We start from the raw sequence: 15811 nt of genomic DNA, 5'->3' as shown, positions 1-15811 counted from the left end.
GGGACATCCTGCAGCATATTTTGCTATAGTTTAGTTTTTCAACGGCTAACTCGTTGAGTCTCGACCAATTCAAGATACTGTATATACTCGAGTATAAGCTGACCTGAATATAAGCCGAGGTACCTAATTTTACCACAAGAAAAACTGGGAAAACATTGAGTCCAGTATAAACCGAGGGTAGTAAATTTCAGAAATAAAAATAGATGCCAATAAAATGACATTAATTGAGGCATCAGCAGGTTAAATGTTTATGAATATTTACATAAAGCTCAAATTTAAGATAAGACTGTCCAACTCTGATCAAATCATTCTTCTCATCTTCTTCAATGTAAATGTGCTTATGTATCTTTTTAATAATAATAAAGTAAAATAATACATATAATAATAATAATAATAATAATAATAATAATAATAATAATAATAATAATAATAATACAGGAAAATAATACATGTAATAATAAATAGAGTAAAATAATAAATGCAATAATAATAATAATAATAATAATAATAATAAGATCCGAGTGAAATAACATAATAAAAATAGAGTAAAATAAATGTAATAGCAGCAACAATAATAGAGAAAAATAATAAATGTAATTATATCAATAATCATAGAGAAAAATAATAAATGTACCATATATTCTCGAGTATAAGCCAACCCAAATATAAGCCAACCAGGACCCTCACCCGAGTATAAGCCGAGGGGGGCTTTTTGAGTCTTAAAAAGAGGGCTAAAAAACTAAGCTTATACTCGAGTATATACAGTAGTTTGTGGCAGGCACAAAAACAAAGGACCACACAATGAAACACAAAATAACATCTTCAAACCAGTAACAGATATTTTTTTTTTCAAATTTTGTTACATAGGTAAAGGTAAAGGTTTCCCCTAACATTAAGTCTAGTTGTGACTGACTCTGGGGGTTGGTGCCTTTGACAACACACAAAACCTTATAAGTTTGCGGTAAGTCAATGGATGACTTGAAGGGACATGTATATGTAAACACACTTGAGTAATGTCCAAGATGCAGAAGCCATCCGCCCAAAAAGTGGCTTCTATGGCTGTTTACCTCCAAGGAATTTGTCCTGGAGAAAAATGGAAGGAGTTAGGTGTGTTCTCCCTAAAAAAGGACAACTGTCTCCATGGTGAGACACAACTTTTGGAGACCAGGGTTTTCAAATTACGGTGACCTTAAGGCATATCTATTTTCTGGGGCTGAGAGTGTGTGACTTGTCCAGCATCACCACAATGGGTTTCCATGGCTGAATGGAGATTGATCAACTTCCATTGATTCTTCTTAAATATGTTGTGTCGTTGTTTCGGGCTTGTCCCTGTTGTGAGCCGCGCTGAGTCCCTTCGGGGAAATGGGGTGGGATATAAAAATAAAGTTTATTATTATTATTATTATTATTATTATTATTATTATTATTATTATTATTTATTTGAACCCTGGTCTCCATTATGCCATGCTAGATCTCATTTGTGAGTATTGATGTCATCCCTAAGTTAGTTCCAGGTCCATCGTTGGTGTGGTTGAGAGTGCTCTTAGATTGCAGGTGAACTATACATCCCAGTCCCTGTCAGAATGTGGATGATAGATGTGAGGTGGATATATTGAGACACTTACAGACTTCTGTCTCAATACTCCCCTCCATTCGGCAACTCAGCATCTGCCTAGTATCCCGGTGGTAATGAATATTTATTGTACAACTATTTACATAGATAGTAGTCAGAGCTGCTCAGACACATGTTGCTCCGACAGAAGATTAATGGTGACTGAAAGAACTCTTATCAGTAAAGAATAACTCCTCCCAAATTCCATCCTCAGTGACATGTTTCCTTCTACGTAGGCAAAAGCGGAAGTTTCATTCCTTTCCCTAGGTGCTTCCAGTGGCCTAGGGGATAAAAGCCTTGTGACTTGAAGGTTGGGTTGCTGACCTGAAGGCTGCCAGGTTCGAATCCCACCTGGGGAGAGCGTGGATGAGCTCCCTCTATCAGCTCCAGCTACATGTGGGACATGAGAGAAGCCTCCCACAAGGATGGTAAAACATCAAAACATCTGGGCGTCCCCTGGGCAACATCCTTGCAGACGGCCAATTTTCTCACTCCAGAAGCAACTCCGGTTGCTCCTGACACGAAAAAAAATATCCCTAAGTTCTTGGCTCTATGTCTCCATCAAGGTAACTAGTCCAGCCCTATCAAGAAAGTCCTGACCGAATCCCCTTTTAAGGCTAAATAGTGAAGCTATAAGTAGTTGATACCTCTGGGAGGTAGGTTGTGGGCCTTCTTCTCTGCCCAAGGATCGCAGTAGTACTGGCGCAGGGGTTGCACACTGGCGTGGCCCACGACCGGCTTATATCCAAACTCTCGGTGGTCGATCACCTTCAGCTCAATGGGAGGCGCGTAGTCTTCATCCACAGGCAGGTACTAAAGGAGATTGAGATGGGTTTGGTGAGATTCGTAGTCTGGCGAGGCATCAACCCTCTTGGATAAAGAACGCCAAAGACCTTGGAAAACTATAACTTCCAGGATGGCATAGCCTTGAGCCCTGGCAGTTCAAGTGGCATCAAACTGCATTCATTACACAGTGTAGATGCACTCACCACTTTCATGAGATAAATGTTAATGGGAAAGTTGGGGTTCTCCTGGAAGTTCTTGATGATTGGGGTGTGAAGGCTTTCCATTCCACATTCGACAATGAGGCTTGGGTTGTTGATGGCTAGCAGATTGTAGTTCTTTATGTCTCGCAAGCCCCAGGCCAGGATCTGGGCAAGAGCACAGACAACAGGACTGAAAAACAGGTCCGTAGATAGAGGGACAGATACTGGAAATGTATGTTGTAATTCGGCAAATGTTTGCTGGTTGGAAGTCCGTGCAGAGTTTGGGAAGTTACTTTGAAAAGTAATGAGTTACCTTTCTACATTTACACACCTTCAAGTCATTTCTGAGTTACGCTGACCCTATAGTACTATTATGCCACTTTTAATGCCACAACTGCCTTCCCTGGAGTCCTGGGATGAGCAGTTTTGTGAGGTTCGAGATCAATCTGGCTGATAATTTTAAGTGCCCATCCCTACACTGCAAATCCCAAAATTTCACAGATTACACTGCAATAGATATAGCAGAATCATAGTGCTATAGTTACATGGTGTGGATGAGACCTAGTGTCCATTCAATGACAAATTGGGTAACCACAGAACACATACAAGAATGGCGCAAGTGCAATAACATTTCCAAGCACAATTTCTTTGAATTGTGTCTGGAAACATATGATGTGGGTAAAACATGGGCCGGGCTGTGGTGCAGCTGGCTAGTAACCAGCTGCAATAAATCACTACTGACCGAGAGGTCATGAGTTCAAAGCCTGGGTTGGGTTAAGCCCCCGACCATTAAATAACCCGGCTTGCTGTTGACCTATGCAGCCCCGAAAGACAGTTGCATCTGTCAAGTAGGGAAATTTAGGTACGCTTTATGCGGGAAGCTAATTTGACTAATTTACTACACCATAAAACTGGCAGCAAAACACGAGGAAAGGAATGAGGAAGTACAGCCACTAGTGGACGGTGAAGCAACAGCTCCCCCTGTGGCCGGAATCGTGAAGCTGGAAAAATGTTAAATGTCTCTGTGTCTGTCTATACTGTATGTTGTTTGTCTGTTGGCATTGAATGTTTGGTATATATGTGTTCATTGTAATCCGCCCTGAGTCCCCTTCGGGGTGAGAAAGAAGGGCGGAATAGAAATACTGTAAATAAATAAATAAATAATGGCGGAACATGTTGGTATCGTGGTTGCTTCTCCCTGAGCATTTATTCACCCATTGAAGAGTTTGCGGATTCTTCCCATTGGTGGGATGCGCATAATGCTCACCTCAAGGGCCATCAGCCTCAGGATGGGATGGATCTCTTTGGGGATGGTGTAGAGGCCGTCCTTCCAGGCAGGAGGAGGGTGTTTTCCCAGGGATCCATCCTGGAGGGGGAAATAGAAAGTCTGGATAAAGATATATAGGTTAGAAATGTGCGTGAACTTCATTCTTATTGTTTCTTCCGTGTCTTTTGGGTCTTTCAGGGTTGTTGAGTGTTTTCCAGGCTGTATGGCCCTATTCCAGGGGCCGGGCTGTGGCGCAGGCTGGTTAGCAGCCAGCTGCAATAAATCACTCTGACCAAGAGGTCATGAGTTCGAGGCCAGCCCGTGTTGGGGTGAGCACCTGACAATTAAAATAAAAAATAGCCCCCTGCTCGTTGCTGACCTAAGCAACCCGAAAGATAGTTGCATCTATCAAGTAGGAAATTTAGGTACCACTTATATGTGGGGAGGCTAATTTACGACACCATAAAAATCACCCAGCCACGGTTGGAATGAGGAAGTTGCCGTCGCAGTGGATGATGAAGCAGCTGCTCCCCCTGTGGCCGGAATCAAGCATACCCTCAGGAAAGCTAGAAGCTGGAGAAGGTTAAATTGCCTCTGTGTCTGTCTCTGTCTTTGTTCTATGTGTATATGGCATTGAATGTTTGCCTTATATGTGTACAATGTGATCTGCCCTGAGTACCCTTCGGGGTGAGAAGAGCTGAATATAAATACTGTAAATAAATAAATAAGTAAATATTCTCTCCCAACGTTTCACCCACATCTATGGCAGGCATCCTCAGAGCCTCTGAGGATGCCTGCCGTACACAATCTCATATCCTCACAACCTCCGAGGATGCCTGCCATAGATGTGGGTGAAACGTCAGGAGAGAATACTTCTGGAACATGGCCATACATACTGGAAAACACACAACAGCCCTGTGATCCCGGCCATGAAAGCCTTCGACAACAAATTTTGTGTCTTTCATTTATTCGGAAGCACAAAATTCAGCTCGACACAAAAGGCTGCTTTCGTGTGGAGCCGAAATTTCATGCATGCATGCTCCTTCTCTTTCTCCTCCTCCCTCCCTCCATCCCGAAACAAAACAATCGAAAACAACCCTCCCAATTTCGGGAGGCTTTCTGAAAACAGATCAGGCTCCACAACGAAAGCCGGAAACAAAACAAGACAAGCTTTTACCCAAATGCACAGCACTAATATTGAAAAGGCAGACAAAGGTTTGAGGTAATGAGACAAAGAGAGTTCCGAGTGCTGCAGAAAAACAAATGTTTATTCTCAGTGGCCACAGGGAATATAGACCCTCCTGTCTCCAGGAAAAAAAGGGTAATGAGTAAAGAATCACAGGGCTTTTTATACCATTTTGCAGCCATCTACATACGCCATATGGGCATTATCCATCATCAATTAGTTTCAAAAAAGTCTTACTTTGCACTTTACTAAAAGCTACTTTTGCATTTTTCTAAAACATAGGCTACTTTCAAGACCTCTGACCCTCCATTAGGCCTTATCTAAGGAATCCCTATCTTGGCTTTCTGGGGTCCCATTAACTGAGGAATTTCCCTATCCAGGCTTTTTTAGGGTCCATTAGCACCCGCTCACGGCACCAGGTTACCTTAAGCTCCCTCTTGACAACACCAAATCCTTGATTAATTTTACGTTGCCTGGTACAGGGCTTATCTGGTCTTGTTGACACTTAACAGATGTCTCTGCCACTTTGGGTGAACTTTGGTCTCTGCTATTTGCTAGGGCAGAATGACATAATTGCACAAAATAAATAACAACATAAACACAATTCACAGTCTAAAAAGATAAAAACAGCAATACAATATAAAAACGAGAATATTATAACAATTCCTGTTGTCTCACTCCTGTTCTTTACCAGGAGTCATTTGTAAGTTGGATGTTTGAAACTCGGGGATGGCCTGTATTCCCGAATCTGAAATACGAATCACTTCCAGAATTTCGGGTAAGAGATACTCAACCCGTATAATCTCTTTACCTTCTTGTCCAACAGAAGCTCAAAAGCAGCCAAGAGCTCACCAGCCTCCGTCTGTTCCTTCATCATTCGAAGCTTCTGCAGACGTGGCATTCTCCGCAAATTGAGGTCCAAGTACACCTTGGGGATACTCAGACACCTCCCCATGAAATGCTCAGAACGGCTCTAAAAACAACAACACATAAACACAATGGCAATGGGTGCATTTCCATTACGGAATGGATGCAGTTGGACACGACTTGAACCGCCATGGCTCAATGCTATGGAGTCCTGGGAGCTGTAGTTTGACAAAGGCTTTTACCGTAGGATCGGCGTCCACGATTTCAACGGCCACCACCGGTGGATCCTCCTCGGTTGCCCGTGGGTCTCCATAGATCAAGATGTTCTCAAAGACGAGGGTCTGGTCCCATAGCGGATGCAGCGTGCCATGCACGATCTTAGTGCATTGACTAGTGTGAACGAAGGAAACGTGGGCCACCGGATCTGATGGAGAGACAAAATGGCAACGAATGGGGAGATTGGCACTCGGAATGACATTGGTTAAGTCTTCAACCCATGAGTTTATATATGGTTTAAGTATCTTGGGCTTTGCAATTGGGTGAAACACGTTATAGCTCTCAGACTGAGCACTCTCAATTATACAGCCCAAGATTCAAGAAGCCATGGCCATGGTAGGGAAAGAAGAATCATAATATAGTGCGAAAGGTCGATGTGGTTTAAGGAATGGAATAAGGACATCACATAGTTTATTTGGGCCGGGAAAAATGCTAGGATCAGCTTTCAATTGTTAACAGATTCCAATAAAATTGAGGTCTATCCCTCCCGAATCTTCAGTTGTATTTTGAGGCATGCACAGTGGTCTGGGTGAATGATTGGGCCACCTTAACTAAGAAAAAAGCCCTCACTCTTGAGGGTCATGACATTAAGAGGCGATGGCACGCATACCTATGGTACAATAAAGCAAAAATTGAAAAAAAAAATCACAAATCACTTTGTGAGGGCCGCACTCCTAAAGGTTTGGAATAAATACAAGGACAACCTGCACAACAAAACACCAATCTGGATCTCTCCAGGGGAGACCTATCAGATAAGAGAAATAGCAGGGGGAAACTGGTTAACTTATAAGCAGCTTTTGGGGGAAAAAAAGAATAATGCTTGGAGTTTAAAACCATTAGATGAACTTAAGAAAACAGATGGAAACCTGACCTGGTTTCAATATAGACAGATATGGGAATGTTATGTAGAAGACAGAAAAAAAGACCTTATGGTGCAAGAGACAATATGGGATAAGATAATGAGCGAGGGGAAAAAAAGGGATTAAGAGAATGTACCAAAAACTCCTTGAGTGGGATACAGAAAGAAAAGGGGTAAAAGATTACATGATTAAATGGGCACAAGACATAGGTCACTCTATTATGTTAGAAGACTGGGAGAAATTATGGAGGGTTAGGTAAAGGTAAAAGTTTTCCCCTGACGTTAAGTTCAGTCGTGACCGACTCTGGGGGTTGGTGCTCATCTCCATTTCTAAGCCAAAGAGCCGGCGTTGTCCGTAGACACCTCCAAGGTCATGTGGCCACTGGCATGACTGCATGGAGCGCCGTTACCTTCCCGCCGGAGTAGTACCTATTCATCTACTCACATTTGCATGTTTTCGAACTGTTAGGTTGGCAGAAGCTGGAGCTAACAGTGGGCGCTCATTCCGCTCCCGGGATTTGAACCTGGGACCTTTCGGTCCACAAGTTCAGCAGCTCAGCGCTTTAACACACTGTGCCACCAGGGGCCCTGTATGGAGGGTTAAAATAAAGTATTCTAGATCGATAATGGTGAGAGAAAATTGGTACAAAATGTTTTTCCGTTGGTACTTAACTCCAACACGCCTGACAAAATCCTATAAGAACCAAAATAAGAAATGCTGTAAATGCGGTGACAATGAGGGGACTTTCTTCCACATGTGGTGAGACTGTAAGGTCGTGAAAGGAATTTGGAAAAAAAATCCACAAACACTCCAAAAAAATACTAAGGATAAAATATGAATTTAAACCAGAATATTATTTACTAAACATCACAGATTTTGAGTTAGGGAGAAATAGAGATATAATTTTATTTTATATAACGGTAGCGGCACGATCCCTTTTGGCCCAGAGGTGGTGATCAAAAGACAGTCCGTCCATGGAAGAATGGATTATAAAACTAAGGGAATACATGGACATGGACTCATTGACTTTTCTGCTGCGAGAGCAGAACAGAAGATATAAGACGGACTGGTCGCCTGTAAAAATCTATCTCCAGGAAAACTGGCAGATCAGCTTTGTATAGTCTTCTGTGACAATGCAAATATGGTAAAAGGGAAGAACAAGGGAGTGATAAGTTGCGTGTATAAGCTGAAATAGAAAGGAACAAAGGGAAACATGTTACCTGCGGAATGGACCGGAGGTCCTTTTAAATTCCCCCCTCCCCATTTCTCTGCTTTTTGTTTGTGTTTTTTCATTCCTTTATTTAAACCTTATGTTGTTGTTATTGTTGCTTGTCTCATGTATTTTTTTTGGAAATATTCAATAAAGATCATTTATGTAAAAAAAAAGAAAAAAAGAAGGGTTCATGTGTTTCTAAGCTGGAAAAATGTAATCCGTAAGGACACAAGGAAAACCTGAACCAGCTCGAGAAAAGAGTTTGCATGTAAATTTGTGAATATGCAACTAGAATTGAAACTAAAATACAGTAGAGTTTCACTTATCCAACATAAATGGGCCGGTAGAATGTTGGATAAGCGAATATGTTGGATAATAAGGAGGCATTAAGGAAAAGTCTATTAAACATCAAATTAGGTTATGATTTCACAAATTAAGCACAATAACATCATGTTATACAACAAATTTGACAGAAAAAGTAGTTTAATACGCAGTAATGCTATGTAGTAATTACTGTATTTACAAATTTAGCACCAAAATATCACGATGTATTAAAAACTTTGACTACAAAAATGGCTTGGATAATCCAGAACGTTGGATAAGCGAGTGTTGGATAAGTGAGACTCTACTGTAATTGGAAATTCCTGATCCAGTAGGACCTCCCTTATCCATGGTTTCATTTGGCCACTTCCAACAAAGTATGTAATCTCTAGGCATTTTCTAGGTCATCTAGCACAACTATGGTATTTCTTGGGTCAGAACTTTTTCTTCTTCTTCTTCTTCTTCTTCTTCTTCTTCTTCTTCTTCTTCTTCTTATTATTATTATTATTATTATTATTATTATTATTATTATTATTATTCTATTTTTATATATAACGGGGATCAAACCTGCAGAGCCCTTGGTGGAAGCTCCTACAAGATCCCTTGCTTGGTAAATGTAGCAGCGTAACTGGAAGTAGACAGGACCTGAAAGGAGGAGAGTTAATGTCAGTTTTACTTCTAGAAAGCTGCATTGAGTATCCTTTGAGGAGAGAAAAAGCGAGATATAACAAACATAATACTAATAATTATAATAATTCTCATGCCATTTAGACTAATGCATTTTGGGGGTATCGATCTTCCCCCAGATTACAACTCTTTCTAACAGTAAACCGAGGGTGCATCTACACTGTAGAATTAATGCAGTTTGACACCAACTTAACTGCCCTGGATCAATGCTGTAGAGTTGTGGAAGTTGTAGTTTTACAAGGACTCCAGCCTTCTCTGCCAATGGTTGCTGCTGCTGCCGCACCAAACTGCAACTCCAGGATTCCACAGCACTGAGCCCTGGCAGGTCAAGTGGTCTCAAGCTGGATTAATTCTGCAGTGTAGACGACTCACTTTTGAAAATGCAGTAAAGGAGAGGTGTGTTCATCTTCAAGAGGCTCTGAGAAGGCTGTTTCTCAACTTCTTTCCCCTCTTTCTTCTCGGCTTCCCCTTTTTTCTTTTTCCCCTCCTCCTCCACTTCCACACCCTGAAAAAGAGGAACAAAATAATAAAAAATATTACTTGCGAAAAATACATTATTGTTGATGATGCTGTTGTTTTGTTTAATTGATCCAAACGAGGCTCAAATAGCCCAGGTATGTGATGCTAAGGGCAGCATGGAGTCTCTGAACCTCATAAATAAGCAGAATATTTTCATCATATTGTTATAATTAATCATAATTCTATGCTCTTAAAACAGATTAAAAGCAGGAAGAGGCAGGAATATTCTAACTTTTTTATAATTTATTTTATTGTTTTTAGGCAAAGCATGGAGGAAGGAGCATATAAGCAACTGGTTCAAGATCTAAGAAAGCCTCTTCCATCGGCCTTTCCGTATCCTTCCTAGCTCACCTGCGTTTTGACATGGCTCTCAAATCAATCAAACAGAGACTGTGGGACATTGCCTTTTGTGAGCTGTGCTCTCGCTCATATGTATCTTGCTCCCCAAGTGCCCTGTCCATACATTGTGTTGGGCCTTTCCATGCAGCAAATTATCTAAAAGACTTGACTGTGGCCAAATACCGCTGCCTATTTCCCAAAACAAGGTGCAATGTGTTCCTGTCGATCTACTGTGTTTAACCTATGTTACTGTTGGGCTCGTCCCCATATAAGCCGCCCCGAGTCCCTTCGGGGAGATGGTGGCGGGATACAAGAATAAATAATAATAATAATAATAATAATAATAATAATTATTATTATTATTATTATTATTATTATTATTATTATCAAACATCTAATTTCTATCAAACATCTAAGAAATCTCACAAAATTTCACATCTGATGTACATGGATGACCTGAAGCTATATGGGAAAACGGAAACAGAAATCCAGTCTCTGACCAACACTGTCCGAATTTTTAGCACTGATATCAACATGGAGTTTGGTTTGGACAAATGTTCGACAGTGGCATTGAAGAAGGGAAAAATCATTGAAAGTGAGGACATAAATATGCCTAATGGCCAAACAATAAAGTGTCACCAGCCAGAGGCCTATAAATATCTGGGCATATTACAGCTAGACAACATCAAGCATGAACATGTGAAAACTGTGGTCAGCAAAGAATACACACAAAGGGTCAGAAAAATTCTCAAAAGCAAGCTCAATGGAGGCAACACCATCAAGGCCATAAACACCTGGGCCATACCTGTCATAAGATATACTGCTGGCATCATAAACTGGACACAGGTGGAACTGGACAATTTGGACAGAAAAACAAGAAAACTCATGACCATTCATCATTCACTGCACCCTCGCAGTGATGTTGACCGGCTATATCTGCCTAGAAGATCAGGGGGCAGAGGACTCTTACAAGTAAAACAAGCAGTCAAAGAAGAAGAACATGCCCTGGCAGAATATGTAAAGCAAAGTGAAGAACCTGCTTTGATTGAAGTCAAAAATCAGAAACTCCTCAAAGCACAGCAGACAAAAAATCAGTACAAGAAAGCCACACTACAAACTAGAGCTGACAGCTGGCACAACAAAACATTGCATGGAAAGTTCCTTGACAAAATTGAAGGAAAAGCTGACAAGGAGAAGACCTGGCTCTGGCTCACAAATGGGACCCTGAAGAAGGAGACAGAAGGCCTGATCCTTGCAGCCCAGGAGCAAGACATCAGGACAAAGGCAATTCAGGCCAAGATCGAAAAATCAGCTGATGACCCAAAATGCAGACTGTGCAAGGAAACCGACGAAACCATGGATCATATCCTCAGCTGCTGTAAGAAAATTGCACAGACAGGCTACAAACAGAGGCACAACTATGTGGCCCAAATGATCCATTGGAACTTATGCCTCAAGTACCACCTCCCAGCAGCAAAGAACTGGTGGGATCACAAACCTGCAAAAGTATTGGAAAATGAGCATGCAAAGATACTGTGGGACTTCCGAATCCAGACTGACAAAGTTCTGGAACACAACACACCAGACATCACAGTTGTGGAAAAGAAAAAGGTTTGGATCATTGATGTCGCCATCCCAGGTGACAGTCGCATTGACGAAAAACAACAGGAAAAACTCAGCCGCTCTCAGGACCTCATGATTGAACTTCAAAGACTCTGGCAGAAACCAGGGCAGGTGGTCCCGGTGGTGATGGGCACACTGGGTGCCGTGTCAAAAGATCTCAGCCGGCATTTGGAAACAACAGACTGACAAAATTACGATCTGCCAACTGCAAAGGGCCACCCGACTGGGATCTGCGCGCATCATCCGAAAATACATCACACAGTCCTAGACACTTGTGATTTGTGATTTTGTGATACGAAATCCAGCATATCTGTCTTGTTTGCTGTGTCATACAATATAATAATAACAATAATGATAATATAATAAAGCTTTATTTCTAGACTGCACTCTCTCCCCAGAAGGACTCAGGGTGGTTAATAAACTTATTATTACTATTAATAATAAAATTATTATTATTATTATTATTATTATTATTATTATTATTATTATTATTTTATTATGACACAGTATCTTTGCGTGCTCATTTTCCAATACTTTTGCAGGTTTGTGATCCCACCAGTTCTTTGCTGCTGGCAGGTGGTACTTAAGGCATAAGTTCCAATGAATCATTTGGGCCACATAGTTGTGCCTCTGTTTGAAGTCTGTCTGTGCGATTTTCTTACAGCAGCTGAGGATATGATCAATGGTTTCGTTGGTTTCCTTGCAGGGTCTGCATTTTGGGTCATCAGCTGATTTTTCGATCTTGGCCTGAATTGCCTTTGTCCTGATGTCTTGCTCCTGGGCTGCAAGGATCAGGCCTTCTGTCTCCTTCTTCAGGGTCCCATTCGTGAGCCATAGACAGGTCTTTTCCTTGTCAGCTTTTCCTTCAATTTTGTCAAGGAACTATTATTATTATTATTATTATTATTATTATTATTATTATTATTACCAGTGAGCCCTCCAAGTGGAAGATGGGGGCCCCATGGCTGGGTGCTACAGGGACGAGTCTCCTTCGCCAACATCTCCGCCGAAATGTGTCGCCAGGAAGCTGCTGCAGATGGAACCGCCATCCTGTCATGGGAGCGTATTCCCATGTGTCCGGTTTCACCTTGGTTTCTGAGTGCTGCAAGTAATGAAAGAGAGAAGTAAGAAGCAGCTAAGGAAACCCAAGAATTGGGTGATGAGATAAACCTTCTTTCCCCAGTGCTTTACTTGATAGAATCCTAGAGTTGGACGGGACCCCAAGGGCCATGCAGTCCAAGCCCTTTTCATCATGCAGGAAGACACTATCCAAGCCCTCTCGATGTGATAAATGCGGTGCATGGATTGAATAAAATTGTATGATTAGAGTCTGGCGAAGACCGAAAACACCATCCTAAGAAGAAAGAAGCCTGGAAGACTGCAAAAAGAGGTAAAGAATTCATAAACTGCTGAACTGTGATTAAAAAGTTGCTGATGAGAATGGCTGACAGATATTGCTGACCTGTGGTTGAAAACAACATGTTTACATAGTCAAAGATAATAACTCTTTAAGTTAAGGGAGTCGACACAATGGTTCCTTACATTAAGAAGGAAATCCAGAATTGTTTTAGATGGGAAACAAGCTGTCAGTCATTTACAACTTCTTGAACAACAGCAGAAAATGCTACATAAAGAGACACTTTCCTCTTGGAACGTGTGAGGGATAGAGGAAGATGGTGTATCAGCAGAATAGCAGATTTGTGGAGAGCTCAACGTGGGCCACGTGTGGATCTCTTCTTCAGAAGCAGGAAAAAGGGTTGGTATTGTATGCATGTAGAATGAATGTAGTATCTGTGTGAGAATGATGAGTAAAATGTGCTATTACTTCTCTTGATCTGGACACTAGACTATACATGCAGATGTCTATAATCCACAGTAGAACATAAAAAAAGGAAAAGTATGGTACAGTAGAGTCTCACTTATCCAACATAAATGGGCTGGCAGAACGTTGGATAAGCGAATATCTTGGATAATAAGCAGAAATTAAGAAAAAGCCTATTAAACATCAAAATAGGTGATGATTTTACAAATTAAGCACCAAAACATCATGTTATACAACAAATTTGACAGAAAAAGTAGTTCATTACAGATTAATGCTATGTAGTAATTACTGTATTTACGAATTTAGCACCAAAATATCACAATATATTGAAAACATTGACTACAAAAATGCCTTGGATAATCCAGAACATTGGATAAGTGAGTGTTGGATTAGACTCTACTGTATATAATATGGTTTAAAGTAAATGATATATATGTTCTATATTTCTATTGTCATATAGTCTTAAATATATACAAAATGTAACCACAAATATTTTCCAAACTATATAGTAAAGGAATTGTGGTGTCGCACCTACTTAGGTCTGAACTGGATTTAAATAAAGTCAGTGTTAGACCACAGCCCTGTTCCTGTCGTATAACCAACAAATACAGTAGAGTCTCACTTATCCAACATAAACAGGCCGGCAGAATGTTGGATAAGTGAATATGTTGGATAATGAGGGATTAAGGAAAAGCCTATTAAATATCAAATTAGGTTATTATTTTACAAATTAAGCACCAAAACATCATGTTCTACAACAAATTTGACAGAAAAAGCAGTTCAATATGTAGTAATGCTATGTAGTAATTACTGTATTTACGAATTTAGCACCAAAATATCACAATGTATTGAAAACAGAGTACAAAAATGCGTTGGATAATCCAGAACGTTGGATAAGCGAGTGTTGGATAAGTGAGATTCTACTGTAATAGTAATCTATTTGCAGTAATTGTTCAAAAAAGCAACGTATATTCTAATATTGGTATCATATAGATATATTGTTAAAACTATAAACTAAAACTCCTATATTGGAGTTAAAACTAGAGACTATAACAGTTTCACTGGAATACTTACGTGAAGTGTTGCCAAATTATACATCTTTATGTTAGGAGCTATATAAATCCATTTGGATAACAATAAGACTATATGATACCAATACTAGAATATATGTTGCTTTTTTGAACAATTACTGCAAATAGATTACTATTATTTGTTGATTATACGACAGGAACAGGGCTGTGGTCTAACACTGACTTTATTTAAATCCAGTTCAGACCTAAGTAGGTGTGACACCACAATTCCTTTACTATACAGTTTGGAAAATATTTGTGGTTACATTTTGTATATATTTAAGACTATATGACAATAGAAATATAGAACATATATATCATTTACTTTAGACCATATTATATATCATACTTTCCCTTTTTTACGTTTTACTCTGGATGCTAGACTCCCATTGAAGCAGTCTGGAATTGTGTTGTTTTTGCTGCTGCATCACACTGTTGGCTGATGTTCAGCTTGTGATCTACTAAGTCTCCTAAATCCCACATGGAAGGCAATCAAGCCTGGTGTTACCCATCCTTCTTGAACTGTGGTGCCGAGAAATGTGTCCAATTTTTCCAAGATAAGTATCTAAAGCAATTACCAGCCGAAGGAAAGACATCATGTTGTTCTCCTGTGTCTCTTTGTTCAAGTCCCGGCAACGTTTGCGGAGCCAGCGCCGACGCCGGTGAGTGTGGTAGGTCTTTTCGGCCACGTTCCAGGTACGAGGGAACTCGGCTGGTGGGATACCAACCCCATATTCCCACCCTAAACAAGGGAATAGATATGTTTGAAGTCCTACAACCATAGTGGGCAAAGTATGGGCTACCGTTTGTGCCCAAAATGTCCTATAGGTTAGGATTCCTCCCTGTGGATCCCGAGGTATCTTGGACTTCATTCCTGTTACTTCCAAGTTTCTATCTTTTGTGCCTGAAATGTACTCTAGAGGAGGGGTTCCTTGTTGTTGGTCCTCCAGGTATTTTAGGGTAGGTACTTATGTCTTCAAGTTGCTCTAGGTCAGTGGTTCCCCACCGTTGGTCCTCCAGATGTTTTGGATTTCAGTTCCCAGAATTCCCAACTCTTGGTCAAGCTGGATGGGTCTTCTGGGAGTTGGGGTGCAAATAGCTGGATGGCCAAAGCTTGGAAACCACTGCTCTTGGGGGTAAGGGGGACATTTTGGCCAATTTTG

The 15811-nt window shown here is 40.7% G+C and overlaps 1 protein-coding gene across 1 annotated transcript in view; it reads right to left on the bottom strand.

The window, feature by feature from the left end:
* fer1l5 (fer-1 like family member 5) overlaps positions 1-15811 on the bottom strand; it is an 88245-nt gene that overhangs the window by 33026 nt on the left and 39408 nt on the right. Inside the window, 9 exon segments of the mRNA XM_062961235.1 lie at positions 2260-2425; positions 2602-2763; positions 3866-3964; positions 5863-6024; positions 6161-6342; positions 9156-9233; positions 9648-9780; positions 12685-12858; positions 15227-15390. Of these exon segments, the coding sequence (XP_062817305.1) occupies positions 2260-2425; positions 2602-2763; positions 3866-3964; positions 5863-6024; positions 6161-6342; positions 9156-9233; positions 9648-9780; positions 12685-12858; positions 15227-15390 (1320 nt within the window).

This window comes from Anolis carolinensis, unplaced genomic scaffold, assembly GCF_035594765.1.
Source record: "Anolis carolinensis isolate JA03-04 unplaced genomic scaffold, rAnoCar3.1.pri scaffold_8, whole genome shotgun sequence".
NCBI lineage: Eukaryota > Metazoa > Chordata > Lepidosauria > Squamata > Dactyloidae > Anolis > Anolis carolinensis.
The sequence above is the reverse complement of the archived record's forward strand: the minus strand, read 5'-3'. Positions and strand labels throughout refer to the sequence as shown.